The 20,994-nt window shown below is 32.8% G+C and overlaps 1 protein-coding gene across 11 annotated transcripts in view; it reads right to left on the reverse strand.

Moving 5' to 3' along the window:
• The window catches only part of Anks1b (ankyrin repeat and sterile alpha motif domain containing 1B), a 972,026-nt gene that overhangs the window by 747,695 nt on the left and 203,337 nt on the right, over nt 1–20,994 (reverse strand). For all 11 annotated transcript variants that reach the window (XM_069990836.1, XM_069990828.1, XM_069990821.1 and 8 more), the window contains exon 9: nt 3,027–3,170. In XM_069990836.1, the coding sequence (XP_069846937.1) occupies nt 3,027–3,170 (144 nt within the window). The remainder of the gene's footprint in view (nt 1–3,026; nt 3,171–20,994) is intronic.

The raw sequence follows: 20,994 nt of genomic DNA on the forward strand, positions 1-20,994 counted from the left end.
CAGCACCCTGAGTAGCTATAGGATTATAGGCATGAGCCACCACTGCCAGCTCCTCAAAGACTTTAAAACAACCATGTTGCCAGCTCTTTACAGACAGGGTGTCGGCTCTTTACAGTTTATAGGTATAGACACACTTGATATTCAATGTGGCATTCTTGCCACATTGTGGTCCTTGAATAATCACTGAATGGATGCTTATTAAAAGTATGCTATAGTTTGCATTTCTTCACTAATACTTCAGTATAAATACTATTCATCTGACCCAACCTTTTTACAAACTTCACATTCTTGTAGTATATACTTTCTCATTCTGCTTCTGACTACAAATCCTGATCTTCCATATCACAAGATCTTACTATTAAGTCAAAGGGGTCTCATCAAATTTGGAAGCAACACATATCCTCTCACTTCTTTTAATCAAAAAGAATTTGAAATTAAATAAATTAAAAATAAATTATAGGAACACATTTTAAAATTATTTGTGAATAGCTGAACCTAACACCCAGAAAACCTGAGTTAGGGTATACTTATACTTACATATATTTTAATCGCAAAATAATGTTAATTGCAAAATAATGTTTATGGGCTAGAGAGCCCATAGATAGTAATATTTGTACACATACACCATAAGAACTTATAAAGAGGGGCTGGGAAGTTGGCTCAGTGGTAGAGCACTTGCCTTGCATGCCTGAGGCCCTGGGTTCGATTCCTCAGCACCACATAAGCAAAAAGAAAAAAGCCGGAAGTGGCGCTGTGGCTCAAGTGGTAGAGCGCTAGCCTTGAGCTGAAGAGCTGAGGGACAGCGCCCAGGCCCAGAGTTCAGGCCCCACGACCGGACCCCCCGCCCCCCCCAAAAAAAGAACTTATAAAGAACACTAGTGAAAGAATCCCACTTCATCTTTTTAAGATTAAATCCATAAAATAAATTTGTATTTTAAAGTAAAAAGATAAAGTAAATTTGTATTTTAATGAAATAATAAAATTCTAATAGGTATATTTTTTAGACTTCACATTGTAATTTAAATATTAAAAAACACTGAAGTTAGTTAATGATTTTAATGTGTTATCACTTAATGATTTTGAATCAACACAAAGTATTAATATCAACATCACTATGCTTTGTAGTTTATATATTAGGGAAATAAGTAACTTATACTTCAAAATTATGTCCAAAATACTCAGGATGAAATGGCTAGAAAAAACTGGTCCTGGAAAGAATCTAAAGTTATTAAATTTGTTAGGCTATAAGAAAATAAAGTAATAAAGTAATATTAATCATAAAATAAAAATCTAACAAAAATTATGAACCAAGGAATATACTACCAAACCTAACAAAATAAAAATTTTTAAATATTAAAACTAATTCTTAGTAAGGTGTTGTAGAATTAGATATAAGGATATTATTAATAACTTCAGTTATCAAGTAATCTGTGTATGACAGTAAGAGCCCTAATATTTTAATTTTGTTGTAAGATTTCTACCTTTAAGACACAGCAATAATTAAAATATCTTTACAAAGACATTAATTTTACAAGAGAAAAAATAAACACAATCCAGTATTATAAAATTGCTAAGCAAATGAGAGTATATTAATAAAATACAATTTACTCTTGTTCATTTTCTTTTCTCCTTCACTCATGAGGTAAAAATCTATACTATGTGTAAAAACATTAAGTGAAGATCTAGAACCCTAGAACATACATATTTGTTCATTGAGTCATTCAATTATTCCTATTTTCTGCCAGGAACTATGGTTGATATTATAGCACAGATTTTTAACATAACAATTTTTAAACAGAAGTGAATTTCTACCTTTATGGAACACACAATTCAGTACCTATTAACTCTATAAAAATATGCAAGCTATTTTAAAATTCCTATGAAGATATTTTAAATACTATACGCTGATTTAAATATCCTGTTTAGCTTTCCACCAAAAAAATGTAATTTTCATAGTGATGACCCAACTGTGATGCACACATGTAAAAAATAATGGTGTCACACAGCATATTTATATTTGCAAAGCAGAAAAATATTATACTTCACATTTCTAGACAATTACTGTGATTATCTATTTTACTCCAATTTCTTACCATCATTCCATATTATATTCTTTTATATTGTTTTTTTTCATTTGTACATAGATTCAAGCTTTCTAACTGAAATATTTTGCTCATTTCTAAAACTGCCCTAAGCGATTATGATCCAAAACACAACAGAAATTTAAAATTGATGTGACGGAATTAAAGTTGACTTAATGAATAACGAAATGATTTCAAATGGTAGTTTGAATTGTTTTAGTATTTTGTTATCTTCTCACTTTTGGAATGAACCTCTAAATCCTCAGTAGTGCATATGTGCCTTATTCTAAAATGTTCCCATTATTTTGTGAACAAATGTGTGTGTGTATGTGTGTGTATTTTACTGGGTATGTTTTTAAACATTCTAAACTGTAACTACATCTATCAATCACTTTAATTTTTAATAGCATTCTTTAAAATAATTTATTTCTGAATAGTCAGTATTAAAAACCTCATACACAAGAACTGTATTGCAAACAAAAAAGATGGGAGTGGGAGGGAGTGCCAGTTCTGGGGCTTGTACTCAGGGCCTGGGCACTGTCCCTGAGGTTTTTCTAAACACTAGTACTCTACCACTTGAGCCACAGCTCCGCTTCTGACTTTTTTTTTTTTTTGACTTCTGACTTTTTAATGGTTAATTGGAGATAAAAGTTTCAAGAACTTTGCTGCCTAGGCTGGCTTCGAACCACAATCCTCAGATCTCAGCCTCCTGAGTAGCTAGGACTACAGACAGGAAATGCCATGAATGAGCAGTTTGCAAACCAGCCTTTAAAAAATAAAATTTATGTAAATTATGGTTTTTCATATTGTACACACATGCATAGAAAGTTAACTGAATAAAAATTCTAAAGTGAAAAAAGTAAGTTTTTGAGGGGAAAAGTTTACTATCAAGTAGGCAACTGTTTTTTAATGTTTTATTGTACCTTAATAAAAACAAGCCTTTACCTGTGCAAGCATGGGAAAGCCAAGGTTCCTACATCCATTACAAGGGGTTAATGCTTCCCAAAGTCCTGTGGGCCCACAAGTATTTTCATCATCATCATCTTCTTCCACTTCTCCTGGTGACAAATTTATTGTAGATGAAGTTCTCTGAAATTAAATTTATATTATACCAATATATTATATCAGTGTTGTTTATATATGTTAACATCAATCAACTTATATAAATTACTTGTGGTGTTATCTTAGCAAGCAAAAGTCAGCTCTCTTCAAGCCAGTTAGCTAGGTCTGCCATGTGACTGAGCCAAAAAATATGTAAAATTCAATTTATGTTGAAAGTGAAAAACTGAGTGAGAAAAAATATATGTAATATATAGTTCATAATATAAGACAGGACATAAAAAATGACTCAAGAATATCTGCAAAGAGGAGTAAATGAGAAAAATCTTATAGTTTATTAAGAATTTAACTTTGGGATAAAATTATAAGAAAATGAAATTAAGAGGACCAACATGAAAACACTTTAATGAAATAATTGGAGGCTAAAATGGAAGTTTCACCATGCCATCAAAAGCAAACTTTATAAATTTGTATACATACAACATAGCATTTTAAAAATTTTAACAAGACTTCTATGTTGATACCATACAACACTAGTTTTGTCACATCCAAATTCTCACCAAAGTGACAGTAGAGAATTTATTAAAATATTTAAACCACAAGAACAAGGACAATAGTAGAAGTGTTTGCTGATGAAGAATCTCAAGAAAATGTTTGGGCAATGATGGGTAATTTTGGAGGAAGAGGTAGGTATTAACTGTTTTAATAATAAATTTGAAAACATTGTAAGATGTTTGTGGTGGGGGGATAATTGGAGGGATTGACTACAAGTGAAGTTATGAGACTAAAACAGGATAAACAATATCAAAATATGTTAGGCCTCTAGGCTCATTACCCAGCCAGGAAGCTGGGCAAAAAAAAACACTGGCAAAAACACCCCACAAAAATTGCAAATGTATTTTTTCAGTTGTTGAAACAAAGAGATTATGGATTCTAAGAATCCATATACAGAAAGACTCTAAAAAGGAGAATTAATACCATATATATATAGATATATATATGAAAATTCTCAACCCACTCAGTGTCTTCTCATGTTTGCTGTAGAAAACATAAATGTTTTATTTGGTATTTCCCAGGTACAGAATACACTAAAATGCACTTATCTATAGAGTTTAAATATAGTTTGTCACCTTTAAAACTCATTTGTAGTTTAATGCCCATTGTGAATTATTAAGAGGGTAGACACCTAATCCAGCTATGGTGATTGGAAATGGAATCTTTGGGAGATGAGTCATTGAGATCCCAGAAAGAATCTTGCTGAGTTTACAAAAGAAAGAAACCAGGATACACAGGTGTGTCAGGATGCTACCACCAGATATGACCCTTCAGCCTTAAATCACAAGTATTGTGGGCCAAAAATAACCCTGCATTTTTAAAGCTTTCCCCATGTGTGGTACAAATTTGTAACAATGAACTAAGACAATCTCCTAAGACAAAAGATTTATAAAAAACTAAGAAAATGGTGGGTTCTACATCTTAATTCCTACTGTGAAGCCCACGCTCAACAAATTCCATAAAAATAAGCAGTACCTAGTGTTTTCATTAACTATAAACAATAATCATTACACATTTGAAGTTAGGCTCTAACAGACAAAGTATTTTCAAAACATAGATTGCCACAAAATGCATGCATGCATGCATAATATACACAAACATGTGTATACACATATTTCATACATACATATATACATATATACAATGTAATTGAATATTTGGAAAATAAATTTGAGGATATTTCCCAAAATAATAAAAGAAAAAGTTGTATGTTAAGGAGACTAAGAGATCAATAAAGGGGTGCAAAACTTGGTCAACAGGAATCCTAAACATCTGAACATTTAGGGAAAAAAATTGAAACTGGAAGGTCAAAGAAACAGTGAAATTTTGCAGGAACTAAAGAAAAAATTTATATTAAAGTCTGTAGACTATCCAGCAGACTGAAAATTTTAATATGTCTATATAAATGAAAATAATAAACTTGTATAAAAATCTTCACACTGCTCAGCACAACACTGATAGATAGGTCTTAAGTACTGAGTTTATCAAAAATATTCTATATATTTGATTATTAATATTCCACACACTTTTTAAAAAGTGGTTTCTTTCTAAATTGGAATATAAAAGTTTCTTTTTCTTACTTCAAGGAATTTTTCTATATCCATATCTTCACTTTCCCCCAATTTCTGATAACTAAGCAATAATAAATTAATACCTTCCTCAATTACTGTCTGGAAATACAATAATATCTGTATTTATGTGGAAAACTTAATTATGTGACTGTGTGCAAAAGAACTATTTTTCATGTATTATTTTAATGTATACAACAGCTCTTTGGAGCAAACAGCATTTTCCTCTAGTTTTATAAATGAGGAAATAAGGCATAGAAAGGCAAAACCAAAAGTCACAGAGATGGTAATTGCCAAACCATAGGCCTTTCCCAATTCCCCACTGTTACATAAACACAGAATAATGTACTATAAAAAAGGATATATTTTTTTAAACACACAAAACCCAGGATTATGTCATTGTAGCTTAAACCAAAGAGACATATTTCTTAATGTCTTTACTTATAATACTCCTGAAAGCATTCTTCCATCTGTGACATACAGTGACATTTTCTGCAATTTGTATGTAGAAGCCCATAGCTTCCAAAATAAACACTTCTCAAATTAACAATAAAAAAATGATGAGCACATGAACTTTTAATTCTGGAGATTCACTGGGTGGAAAAAAATGGAAATTCTAAAACCTTAATCTAACAAGGACATTTATATGTCTGATCAATATTATCTGCAAAAAGAAAAAGTATTAAACTATCAGAAGTTTCTTTACCAATTCATGTCATGGCACAATAAACCATTACATTCTTGGCTAAGACCTACCACTGTTTTATACATCAACATTTCAACAGTTCTGCTTGGGTTTTGTTAATGGATCTAAAATTATTTAATTCAATTATAGAGTGAAACTTCATCTCCATCTTCTTTATAAAGAATAAGATATTTATGTCTCCTTCCTGCTTATGATTCTCTATTTTCTGCTACATAGAAAATAATAACCAAATTCTCTATGATCAAACTTTTTCTCTTTTTTTTCTTATCCATAATATTCACCCAGATTGCAATGAAGTGGAACTATTTACACTTGCCTAATCATGTTTCAGTGTTTTTTTATTTGTTTATTTTGTACCTTCTACTTTACTTCTTTATATAGCAAACTGTTGTGGTTAAGAGCTTAGTCTCTAAAATTACAGTCTTGGATTCAAGTTCCAACTGTCATACTTGTTAGTGATTCAATTTTCAGTAGATATGAACAAGTCAGCCTCACTTGCCTTGTGCCATGGAAAAATAGCAGGGTTTTTTGTTTTTGTTTTTTCTAATTAAATGGGGTGGGGAGGAATTGGGAGGTGGGGAGGGAAGGGATGGTAGGGGAAAACAAAGGAGGAGGTAACAATGCTTGATAGGAAATGTACTCATTATCTTGTTCGTGTAACTGTAACCCCTCTGTACAGTATTTTTACAATAAAAATATAAAAAATAATAATCAAATGAGGTAATGGATATAAAATACCTGACAGTTCATAAGATTTCAAAAGATGCTATTTTTAGCTATTATTTTCTTATAATCCTAGAGATTGAAATTTTAGTTCAGATTTTATCCCTTATCTAAAATTTTCCATATTTCTCACTGAAATAGTTACTCTCTCCTGAACATCCAGATGTCAAAATTATACTTATATATTTCACATATATATTTAAAATGATAGATGACAAAGTGGCAAAAGGCATTGACTTCAAATAAGTTTACATTCAAGTCCTAGCTTTGCAAGTTCCAGCCTTCATGACTTGAAGAAAAATCACATGATTTTACTAATCTTCAGTTTCCTTATCCACAAAAAGTAAGCTCAATAATATTGCTATTTTTATTATTATGTTTATCTGAAAGAGTTCTATGTACATACAGTGTACATGCATACCAACATACACATACAGGTGTGATTTATTTCCCCTATTGAATTGTAAGCTACGTGAAAGGTTTGCCTTTTCACAATCATACAATTGATTGTACATAAATAGAACTTAATATTTACTAGATGAATTAGCAATTGAGTATACTGTCATTTTCATTTGACTGCCTAGAAATTTTAACTAATATTAAGGGGTACACATATTGTATCACAAATACTGTCATTGCTATTTTAGGTCTATTTTTATTAACCATTACCAGTAGCTTTAGCACAAATAAAGGAATTTATCGGTGGTATAGCACTGCCCCCTAAAGTCAGTATAGAAATTTACTATATAATATAAACCATAATTTTACAACTTAACTTCAGTGGGGTATCTTAGAACAATTTATCCAACTAAATATAATGTTCAGTTATATATGGGACTGTAGCCACAGGAATACACTTAAACTCAGAGGGTCTCCTTTATTTCAAATGCCTTTTAAACATTTTACTAGAGATCCAACTGTGTTCCTAAAGTTCTAGAAAAGTGAAAACTCTTCAATTAAGGATAGACTTTTATAATCTATAGAGTTTGAGGCTATTAGATGTCTTGATTATATACATATATAATTATTATATAATTATATAGAAGAAAAGCTAGACCATTCTGCTCTTTTACAAAAAAGTCATAATGTATAATACCACATGGAAACAAATTTGAGTTCAAAGGAAAATGCCTTTTAGAATAATTTTATCTAACATTGAGAAATGGGATTTCCTTATGAAATTATATGAGTGATTTTTTATATATTTTATATGTACCATACAAACTATAGTTATTATCTAATATGTAAAGATGCTTTATAATTTATAAGATGTTTCCAGATATGAAACAATAATAAAGGATAATTCACTATTTTCCAAATGAAGAATCTGATGTTCAAGATGTTATTAAACTTGAAAGGTCATCTTGAAAAAGAGGCAGGATTATAATTCAAAATCCTATGTGTCAAGGTCTTATTTACACTGTGGAAGCAAATTCCTAACTGCTAGAACTCTTCAAAGAACAATAAATGTTCAAGCCAGCTATGTTTGAACAGCTTTCTTTGCTTCATCTCCAAACTAATGTAGAACTCTATTAGAAATCTGTTAGATTTAGCAGAGGATCACAATAGCTCAATAGCTGTGTTTATATGACCATAAAAATGATGCTTATCAAAATTAACTCCAAGAAATGGAAACAAAAGTTTGTTTTTTAGTGTACCATTTGCAATTATTTCTTTTTTACTTTCTTTTCCCCCCTTTGGTTTATTCCTTGTTGTCACTGATTTTTTTTTATTTCTGTACTCTTTGTCTTGTATATAAGTTTATCTGATTGGGGGAAGGAGAGGGGGGTCACAGAAAAGATGGGACAAAGGGTGAATCAATGCAATAGTGATACTAGACACCATGTTGGAAATTAACTCTACAACTTGAGAGGAGTGGGGCGGGGGGGAGGGAGAGAAAATGAAGGAGGGGGTAACACTGTTCAAAAAGAAATGCTCTGTTACCTTACTTAAGCAACTGTAAGCCCTCTGTATACCACCTGTACAATAAAATGTTTAAAAAAATAAAAATACATAAAATATATTAAATTTCAGTAAGAACACACTCATGACAATCTTCAGTGTGCTTTTCAGATGTGCCATAAGCTCTATAGTGGAGTTTAAATTATACAACTTAACCTCTCTTCCTCCCACATCAATTTTTTTTCTTTATCATGATGGTTTCATAGAAGGGTGTTTTCATCATCCCTTCTACCCAGAATAGAATTCTGTTTCTTTCCACAAGTTTTTTTTCATCAGTTCTTCAATTTATCTCCATTATTATGCAGAGCAATTTCACTCTTGTACATCTTATCTGCAATTACCTCATCACATAGGAGACCTTGCACGAGAATTATTTTTCATTTATTCAAAATGTGGCAACAATTATGAATTAACATATCCATATTTTATTTTTATAACATTTTAAAAATTGGGGATCCAAGGGCCTATCTGGGCTAAAGAGAAAAAAGTAAGATGCTAAGCTGGTTTGGTTATCTTTTCATTGTTTTGGTTCTATATTTCTATGTGTCCCTTTATTAAAGATATTGGTAATCTACAGTCTTCTTTCATTTTATAAATGTTATTGGTCTTTTCAGGAAATCAACTTTCTATTTCAGTGGGGTTTTTTTCCTGTTAGATGTCATATTCCACTGTCTTAACTTTGGGTTTTATACCATTTCTATTTTTATACTACTTCTTAATAAAAATCTTGAGCCATTTAGCTTCTCCTTTTTCATATAACAGGACTCTCCCTCTAAGTACTGCATTAACTTCACCTATAAATTTTCATAATCTCTGTTCTTATTTGTATATAATTCAAGGTATGATATTCTGTCATGTCTACTTTGACCCAATGTTTATTGTAAAGCATATTATTTAATTTCTATTTAATTGAGTTTTCAAATATCTTTGTATCTTACTTCATTCTAACTTGCATAGTTTCTAAAAGTCACTTTCTTTCTCTCTTTCTATACACCTTTATTCCTTTAGAAAGAGAAATGAGTTCAACTTTACTGGCGTTCAGCAATATGATTATGATATGTCTCTAATTTTCTTTGTGTTTGTCAAGCTTGGCATTTGTGGAGCTTTTGGGGTAGGAAGGTTTACAGTTTAGTAGACATTTTTTTAGCCACTGTTGTTTACTTTCTTTTCTCATTGTGCTCTCACTTCCAACATCTCTTGTCCTTCTGGAACTAATTAACACATGTTTGCCTGCATATTTTTCCACAGGTCACTAGGGAATATTTGCTTTTATTTTTCTGTGTTTTATTTTGGTTATTTTCACCTGCAATATTTTCTATTTCATTGATTTTTTCCTTTTTCAGTAATAGTCTGTTCTGTTAAACCACATGTCATTTTTCATTTTAGATATTGTATTTTTCATCTTCACATGTTCCACTGGAATCCCTATTTGTATCTCTTCTATGTCCCCCCCCGCTTCTTTTAAACTGTTCAATATGTTAAAATACAACATATAACAACAAGCATATTAACGATATTTTTTTTTGTCAGTTGTGGGGCTTGACCTCTGGACCTACGTGCTGTCCCTCAGATCTTCGGCTCAAGACAAGCGCTTTACCACTTGAGCCACAGTACCACTTCCTTACAATAATTTTTTTATCATGAATTTGAATTCAAACTATAATTTCCAGGCATATTTTATGCATATTTTCACATAATTATGTTTCATTTTCTTTTTTCATATGTAGTTGTTTTTGTTGCTTTAATTTATGTATTATTGAAGTTTGAATTTAGTTGTAGTTCTTTAAAGTATTGAATATGTTTGTAATAAAGTTGTTTGGATATCATTTTGATCCACTCAAGGCTTGTTTTGTGTTGTTGTTGTTTTTATTGTTGTTGTTGTTGTTGTTGTTTTGGTCAGTCGTGGGACCTGAACTTGGGACTGGGCACTGTCCCTCAACTCTTCAGCTCAAGGCTAGCACTTGAGCCACAGCACCACTTGCAGCTTTTTCTGCTTATGTGGTGCTGAGGAATCAAACCCAGGGCCTCATGCATGCAAGATAAGCGCTCTACCACTGAGCCACCTTCCCAGCCCCCATTCAAGGCTTGTTTTTAAGTTGGTTTGCTTTTAGGTGAGCGTAAAATAATTATTACTCCAGGGATAATTCAGGCTACCACTGAGTCTGAACTTCCCTTCTGAGATCTACATTGATCACATGAATTAAGCATAAATCCACTCTCCACTTGGACTGATGGAACTTTGAATGATTCCTGGCCCTGTGTAAGTTCTGGAATGTTTTTGCTGTATTCCTTAAGTATTGTTTTCATGGAAATACTTTATTTCTGTCTTTATGGATTTTATACTCACAGTTGTGCAGACTGATATTCAGGTAAAAATTCAAAGATAACTTTAAGGCAGTACTTCTGTCTCTGTGTAGCCTATTCTTTTCTGTTCTTCTGTCTGAAGAAGAACTCCAATAACTATTTCAAACTCAGACTATTTGACTTTGTTTTGCTTCCTTATTGTATAGAGGTAGAAACCTAAAATAACAATAGGATTTGTTTCTTTTGTTCCTCCCCACCTTATGAGGGATTACATTCCTCGTTTACCTTATTCTTATAACTGAGGTTTTATCTATTCACTATTCCAGCAGTTTAAAAAAGCTGCTTCATATTTTTTATTGCTTCATATAAGTCTGAAAACACTTTTTAAAAGTAAGACATTATACATAATTGACTCTCCATTTTATAGCTTTCTTCACTTCTCACATTCTGCAACTAAATCATCACATTTTCTTCTATCTGGTACAGACTCTTTAAATATATTAATATTCACTCTCCCATTCTGCCAACCACATACACATTTACCACTTCAAATTAGTCATTTCCTTCTGGCATGCTTTTTTGCCAATTTTCTAATTTCCATATAAAATGGTCCTGGGAAAACAATCTCACTTTATCACATAGAATTTGTTTAATTATTTTTGCATCAATGAAGATACACATCTAAAATCAACATTTCTATGAGCATAATTTCATTACCATTTTTAAAGTTAACTCAATTAACTATATTGCGTATACCTAACATTTCAACAAATTCATCTAAGTTTATCAAATGTTTATTGATCAAAAACTTGTACTACATACAGGCTAAACTAGAAGATCAGAGGGGAAAAAAACCTATATACCTCATGAACTCTGAACTTGAAACATTAAAGGACATAGAGAAATGGCATATGGTAGAGTACTAGGCTAGCAAGTGTGCAAGGCCCTGGGTTTAACCACCAAAAAAACAAAACAAAACAAAACAAAACAAAACAAAAAACATGTAAATGGTAAGGGGAAATAAAGGAGGAGGCAACAATGCTTGATAAGAAATGTACTATTACCAGGCTGGCTCAGTGGTAGAGCGCTTTCCTTGCATGCATGAGGCCCTCAATTCGATTCCTCAACACCACATAAGCAAAAAGAAAAAAGCCAGAAGTGGCACTGTGGGTCAAGTGGTAGAGTGCTAGCCTTGAGCTGAAGAGCTGAGGGACAGTGCCCAGGCCCAGAGTTCAGGCCCCATGACCAGACCCCCCCCAAAAAAAAAGAAAGAAAGAAAGAAAAAGAAATGTACTATTACTTTGCTCATGGAATTATAACCCCTCTGTATGGTATTTTCACAATAAATTAAATAAATAAATAAATAAATAAATAAATAAATAAATAAATAAATAAATAAATAAATAGTTAAGTAAAACCAGACCAAAGGTATCTGCATTGGAGAAACTGAAATAATTTTTAGAAGAAGATAATGAGGAAGAGTAGAAAAAAGGATTCAGAGTCCTTGAATTTGAGCAACAGTCCCTTATGAGGTCCCTTATGAGGAGAAAAACTAGAATGGAATGAGGTCAAGAGATTAAATGATCACAGAAGCATGACATAATGGCTGTGATGGGCAAGTCAGCTCTAAAGGAAAGCACGGCAGGAAGATGGGATAGAAAAAATAAATCAAGTTTTGAACTCAAGTACGGAGGCAAAATAAAATGAGAGTAGAAATGAGGATTTTCACAGTGTGTTAATATTAATATAGCCAAAGGTATGTTAAGGACAGAGTGCTGCTAAGTGTTGTGGGACAGATGGTTGAGACTAATGACTTGATACTTTGGGGTAACTTCCATGATTCACATTTTGGCTGGAGGAAATTACATAATAAGTTATATTCAAGTTTTTTAATGGAGAGATATATTTTATTACAAACAACATAATCTCAAAGCATTTAAATATAGCTTCATTTCTTCAATTCATACACAAAGACTATACCAATTCACTGTGAACTATGTGAACGTGAAACTTATGTAACTAAAATTAGAACTTAGACCACAATTTGATCAAATCATTACTCAGGAAACAAAACTTAGTAGGAAAAAATAAATCAAATATATTTTAAAATATTTAAGTATATTATTGCTCATTCAAAAATTTTCAATTTTGCTTTAAAATATATACAACATGATGTATATATCATATAAAAGTACAATTGTCTGAAGAAGGCATTCTTGGTCTGTGTGTGCACGCATGTATTATGAAATATACCTACTGAATTTGTTTCCATTACAGAGAAGTTATTTGTAGTTTTTTTAGTTTTTGATATTGTTTTGCCAGTCCTGACTCAGGGCAGCACTGTCCCTGAGCTTCTCTTGTTCAAGGTTTGCATTCTACAACTTAAGCCACAGCACCACTTCTGGCTTTTTCTCTTTATGTGGTATTGAAGAATGGAACCCAAGGCTTCATGTGTGCGAGGCAAGCACTCTACCACTAAACCACATTCCCAGCCCTGTAGGGTTTTTATTTAATATGTCTTGTTAGAAATCATCCAGATATATAATCCTAGATGAATAAGCTTCAGTAGTACATACAAAGGATATCAAAGGTATATAAGAAAATTTTCAGAATCAAGAAAGAGTAAGCCTATACAAAAGGCTTGAGGAAAATAATAGTTAATCATATCCTGGAAAAATTATTAGGCAAAAGAATAACCTTTCCAAGCTTTCAGAATGAGCATTCAGATTGCCTGCTTTGCTTTTTTGGTATTCTAGCATGAAAATAAATAATAGTAACTGACGGTAAGGCAGAAAATCCATACAGCATACTGCATAGTGTATTAATCGATGAGAAACCTACAGAATCTGGCTCTAGTAGGATACCACTGCAATTTCAACTTTGTTAGTAACTTGGAGGTATGTACCAATACAATGTTTTGCACATTGCAGAAAACTAGAAATAAAGAAAATAAATCATTTGGATAAGTACAGTAGACTTTGGGAGTCTATCATACTTACACCAAGGGTATCCTACTGATCTTATATTTTTGCAATGTATGCATTATAAGAATCAAATAATAGAAAGTATCAATAGACTATTCAGTATATGATTAGAAGTCAACAGTTTTATACCCAGAAAAGTTACTGTTTATAAAAGTAGGACTTAGGAAATGTAGCTTTCACTCTTCTTGATATAACAAATGCATATTTGAAGATAGACTACAATCTACTAAAGGACAAATGGTGAATCAAAATGCATAACACATAGAATAAAGGCTAATTACTAAATAGTAAAATAGATTTTAATAAAAAGTTTTAAGTATCCTAATTATTTAACATGGATATAATATATGGACTTTAATATGTTTATTATTTACAGGTGGAACAACTACATACTTTACTATTTTATAAGATTGGCTAAAAGTTATTATAATTTGAGAATAAAAAAACAACTGGTAATAAATTAAAAATATAAGTCTTTCTATATGTAAGCAAAACCCACTAGAAAACATGGGTATTTAAATTCAAATTTTTAAATTGATTTAAATTTTTTAAAAAAACAAACAGCTGAAAATAAACTTAGCAAGAACTGTCAGGGTCTTATGTAAATAAAAGTATGTAATTATAGAACACAAATGCTTATATTAAGAAACAGAGTAAAACTAATATAAATAGAAATATCAGAAGGCTAAGACAGCTGAATGTTCCAAAGATTTGAAGACTATTTGAATAGTCTTCAAGTAAAAATGTTAGTTACAATTATAATAAAAAATAAATAAAATTATAACAAAAGGAAGCTATTTAGAGACTTAATTGCTTAAAATCCTAAAGCTTAAAAACTGTTTAGGGTGACATTGTGACACTGTGCTCATAAGCCAACATGTTGAATTAAAATCCTTTGTACAGGGGCTTGGAAGGTAGCTCAATGGTAGAGCGCTTGCCTTGCATGCCTGAGGCCCGAGGTCCGATTTCTCAGCACCACATAAGCAAAAATAAAAAAGCCAGAAGTGGCGCTGTGGCTCAAGTGGTAGATCACTAGCCGTGAGCTGAAGAGCTGAGGGACAGCGCACAGGCCCAGAGTTCAGCCCCCAGGATTGGACCCCCCGCCGCAAAAAAACAAAAAAACAACCCTTTGTACAACTATTTAAAGATGTTAAAAAAAAAAAAAAGTAAAAATAAAAAGCAGTAAATATATTCTTACTAGTCAAATACTTCATTTATCAGTAGCAAAATGGTATACAAATGAAAACACATACAGAAGATCTTAAAAGATACTTTCAAAGATGTAGAACTGATCACTGATCATACAAAAAGTGTTTAACTTTATTAGTATTCAGAGAAATAAAAATACAAATATCAAAGAAGAAAATAATTCTACTCATCAAACTGGTATTTTTAAATCATATAATTCAAAGATAGTGAGGAATTTGCACTGAATAGTAAAATAAATTAATAAAAAGTTTTAAGTATCCTAACACAAATTTGTAAAAGATATTGTAAAAACTAAGTGGATAACATGCACAAAGAACATAAAAATAACCTTTTTTCTCTTTCGTCTCTTCAGAAATCCCACTAATCGATATTAATAATATCAGGATAAGCATAAATGTGTCATGTACATATATTCAGTAATACTTATGACTATAAGAACCAAATATTTAATATAAAAACACAATTAAATTAAATTTATTCTGATAATGTAATATTTAAGGGCCATTAAAAACATATTCTCAGAAAATATTTGTTAACATGAAAAATTATAGTTTTATCTTTAATAAAATAGTTTGAAAAGGTATAATAGTAACTAACTTAAGGTAATTTTTTGTATTTAATTACATGAAAAGTCATGTTTTATTAATTAACTATACTCAAATCTTAGTATAGTGATCCAATGATCAATTTGAATGTGCTCTTTACATTTTTCCAAAGTTTGCAAACTTTCTACAGATTGACATAATGTTATAATTACATAATATTGCTGATTTTATGTATCTTGGTGAAGTTCTACCAATTTAATTTTTAAAATGCTAGCTATACATAAAGAATTGTAGGGACATTTTTCATGATGCTACTTATAATCAAATAAATTAGTAAATGTTTAGCCATAGGAGATAATTAAATCATAAACTTCACATATTGGAATATTACTATATAAATACAATTTTCAAAAACACTTATTGGCCAGGCACTGGTGGCTCACACCTATAATCCTAGCTACTCAAGAATGCTGAGATCTGAGGATCATGGTTCAAAGCCAGTATAGGCAGGAAAGTCTGTGAGACTTATCTCCAATGAAACTACTCAGAAAAAGCTGGAAGTGGGATTGTGGGGTCATAGGGGAGCTCTATGTGGAGTCTTTTGAGGAACCTCCATACTACTTTCCAAAGTGGTTGAACAAGTTTATACTCCCACCAACAAAGCAGTAAGGCTCCCTTCTGTCCACATCCCCTCCAGCATCTGTTATTAGAGTTCTAACTGGAGTGAGGTGGTATCTCAATGTTGTTTTGATTTGCATTTCTTTTATGGCTAGGGAGGTTGAGCATTTCTTCATGTGTCTATTGGCCATCCTTCTTTCCTCTTCAGAGAAGTTTCTCTGTAAGTCTTTAGCCCACTTATTTATTGGGCAGTTGTTTCTTTGAAGATTTGCTGTTGGGGATTTAATTTTTTGAGTTCCAGGTATATTTTGGATATGAGACCCATGTCCATTGTATGGCTAGTGAAGATCTTCTCCCAATCCATGGACTTTCTATTGATCTTGCATACTAAAGCTACCAGCACAACTATGTTTATTGCAGCATTATTTACCATAGCTAAGATATGGAACAAACCCAGATACCCCTCAGAAGATGAATGGATCAAGAAAATGTGGTATATATACACAATGGAATGCTATGCCTCCATCAGAAAGAATGACATTGCCCCATTTGTTAGGAAATGGAAAGACTTGGAAAAAAATTATATTAAGTGAAGTAAGCCAGGCCCAAAGAAACATAGGTCCCATGGTTTCCCTTATTTGCAATAACTAGTATATGTCTGAGACAAGCAGAAACGGTCAGATAAGTTGATATTAGGTGAAATGAACCCTAAGATAAGGACTCAAATGGTTTTTCTTTCTTGCTATTGTTTCTAACATAATTATGATATTTAAGATGATTTCTTTGTTGCTTTGTGTGTCCCTCCCCACAGTATAACCCCTGTTTTCACTGTATTTGATGTTGGTATAATTTGGGGAAATAGGGAAATAGGAAAATAGTTGAAATAGGGATACAGGTGGACCCACTGTAACAATGAGATATACAAGATGCCATGTCAAAAAACAAACTTTACAACTTTGGCGCAGGGGGAGGGAGGGTAGGGAGGACAGGGTGGGGGGGGGGTGGAGATGGAAAGGGATGGGAAGGGGAAACAAAGGAGGAGGCAACAATGCTTGATAAGAAATATACTCATTCCCTTGCTCATGTAATTATAACCCCTCTGTATGGTATTTTCACAATAAAAAACTTATTAATAATAAAAAGATTAAATGAGCCTATATTCTTCCCCAGATTTGATACCAAGGGTATATAATGTACAAAAAAGAAAGAAAGAAAAGAAAAGAAAAAGCTGAAAATGGCACCGTGGCTCAAGTTGGTAGAGTATTAGCCTTGAGCAAAAGAAGCTCAGGAACATCATAGAAGCTCAGGAACATCATACATGCCCTGAGTTCAAACCCCAGTATCAGCAAAAACAATAACAACAACAACGAAACATTTATTATCATGGACAGCTCTCATGATAATCAAATGAAGAAACATCATGGCCAGTACAATTCTGACTTCACTTTTTATAGTCAATTGCATAATAAAAAAGCCAAGATGTATTTATATGACAGTCAATTTTCATTTTAAGTTTTCATAAATACTATTTTTGCAAACTGTCCATAATAAGAAAAAACAATATGTATTTTCAAAATTGGAAAAATACTTTCCTTATATAACTTCAGTTTTAAATAGTGATTTTTGAAATGTCTACCATCAAGCAGAAGGAATACTAAGAATCTCACTGAAAATTTCTTAATTTTCACATATCTTCACAATTCCTACTTTCTATATAATTTATAAAAAATAAGTCAGACAATTTTATCACATTTATTAAATAAATAAAACTGGTGTTAATTTGAAGTACTTCATTAAAAGTCTTTTCTAGATAGTTTATAAGAGCCAGGCATCAATGTAATCCTAGCTACTCAGGAGCCTAAGATTTAAGGATCACAGTTGAAAGCTGGCCCGGGCAAGAAAAGTGGTCCTTGAAACTCTTATCTCCAATTAACCACCAGAAAACCGGAAGTGGTATTGTGGCTCAAGTGGTGGAATGCTTACCTTGAGCTGAAGAGCTTAGGGACAGCATCCAGGCCAAAAGTTCAAGACCCACAATTGACAAAAAAAAAGAGAAAAATAGTTTATTTTCTTAATCTCATTCTTCTTTATGCTTTTGCTTTAGAATGGTAAGTAACATGACACTAAACACACCTCAATTTCAATGTGCCATATTACCATAATGAAGGTAAAATTTGGAAGTAAATAGAAAAAGCAGTATTTTCTTTACTTAGATCTTTTAAAGAACTTTAAGACAATTGAAGTATTAATACAATACTAGTTGACTTAAAGCAAGCAGAGGAGAGGAGATGGTGTGATCTATAATAGCAAACATAGAAAGAACTACACTGTCTATTCTTACTTACATGCTAAATGAATCATACTAAAGTTAATATTAAATTATTTCAAGTTTAAAAACACCTATCAAAAGTAATTATGAAGTTCTTTACCATAAAACTTCCAAAATATCCAAAAGGGCTTACGAAATAAATCTTTACTTTAATTCTAAGTATAACTTTCTCCACAAACTCCAAGTCCAATATCTACTTTTAGTTTCTGGCCTCCTTCCTATTTCTAAGCATTAAAAAGAGGTATGATCAGAAAGACAGGTACCACCATAAACCTGGCCTGAGTAAATTCATAAAAACAGTGATGGATATCCCAAAACTTTTTGTTGGTTTTGGAGGCTATTTTTCCCCTTTTTTTTTTTTTTGTCGGTCGTGGGGCTTGAACTCTGGGCCTGGGCGTTGTCCCTTAGCTCTTCAGCTCAAGGCGAGCGCTCTACCACTTGAGCTACAGCGCCACTTCCGGTTTTCTGGTGGTTTTATTGGAGATAGGAGTCTCACGGTCTCTCCTGCCCGGGCTGGCTTTGAACCGTGATCCTCAGATCTCAGCCTCCTGAGTAGCTAGGATTACAGGCGTGAGCCACCAGCGCCCGGCTATTTTTCCCCTTTTAAGGCTACTCAAGAAAGTCACAAATAATACAGCCTAAATAATACATACACTGGTGAGGACATTGGGGGAGGAAAAGAAAGCAATGTGATTACTGTATTTAAAACTATGCCAGCGTGAAATAATTTCTAAATGTTTTCCATAAAATATGTTATAATTAGATTTTCTTCTGAAACTGCTAGAACTTTAAAATAAAATCAAGCCTGCTGCTGAGAACACTGTTGAATTGAAGTTAAAGCCTACCGGTGATCAAAATGACCCAGTCAAATCTCCAGCTGCTTATGTTATTCTGAATAAAGTTTCCATTTAAAAAATAAGATTCACTGGAGAAAAGTTCCATTAAAAGTTATCCATCAAAACTCTTTCTTGGCAAAAATGACCATATTTTAGCAGATACTTGGCATGTTTCATGTATACCTGGATATAAAGTTACCAAAAAGAAAATAAAAACATAACCTGTGCTGGATAGGACAATGATTCTGAGAGAGGAGAGCCCATATCCATGGTCTATATCATCCCAAGTTCCTTACTGGGCTACTCAGCCTTGAAAGAATTGAAATGTAGTTTCAGAGAGCAAAGAGCTTAAAATTATCTGAGATCTCAAGTCCTAAAAAAAGAAGATACAATTCTGGCCTGATATTTATTGGCCAGGGTCAGAGCATCTTCTAAACATCCTTCTCCACAAAATTTAGAATAAATGTCAGAGATGTGTAGACATTTCTAGGCAAGTGAGAGAATGTTTACCCATGTGGGCACTGGTAAAGGTCAGGTATTGTTTTTTACTGAAGATATATTGGAGTGTTGGAGCAAGTGCAATCCACTAAAGCACAATGCACTAAAAAAAAAAAAATAAAGGTGTTTCTTTTTCTAAGCCTAAATTCTACTAGAAGTGTTTGGGGACAAAGTGTAGCCTTTTTACTGGTTTTTAATTATTACTTTCCAAGAAATTTCAAAAGCCTGAACAGAACAATGACCCCATATCTAATAGTATAAACAGAAAGACCAATTAAGTCATTTTATGTGACATGACAGCTTAAAAGAATAGACTTTGGAGTGCAAATAAAATCATAAAATAGACTAGGAGTGCAAGTAATATCATGTAGGACAGTCTGGAGGAAGATGGCAGAGGAGAAGCTGGGGGCTAAACAAGCTCTCGTGTAGAAACCAGTTTTAGTGTTCCAGTGAAAAGTCCAAGGCTAGAGAGTCACACAAAGTGTGAGTTTGGCCAGAGAGGAAAAATTCAAGCAGCTTGGTTACAGATTCGAGCACTCAGTGGTGTTCACAGCTGCTGCAGCCGCCATATCAACAAAGAGAACCCAAAACAAAGGCACCAGAGGTGGCAAGAGGATTCTACTCACCACCAGCAAGAACTGACAAGGAGCAGAAATCTTCATCCTGCTGACCACAGACAGTCACAGACCAAGGACACCCAGAAACCAAGGGAAAGGCGTGAGTACCCCATAAGACATCCTCACTCCTTTCCATGGAGAAGAGGTGGGAAGGTAGCACCTCCACCACCACCAGAGAAGAACTCCATCTTTGATACTGACAAGACCAGACCAAAGCAGCTACCATGTAACTCAGGCCTTGGAAGAAAACAATAGGAGCCATTCAAGAGGCCAAAGGAACCTGACCTGCAGGTTCAGCACTGCCCAAAGGGAAAGTTGCCCTTCCCAGGCAGCGGTAGCTCCATTCATGGAGGAGTGACTTTCTTAAACAGAGGCTACCCCACACAATTGCAGCACAGGC

The sequence above is a fragment of the Dipodomys merriami genome, unplaced genomic scaffold (genome assembly GCF_024711535.1).
Source record: "Dipodomys merriami isolate MVZ:Mamm:240054 unplaced genomic scaffold, mDipMer1.0.p SCAF_10, whole genome shotgun sequence".
NCBI lineage: Eukaryota > Metazoa > Chordata > Mammalia > Rodentia > Heteromyidae > Dipodomys > Dipodomys merriami.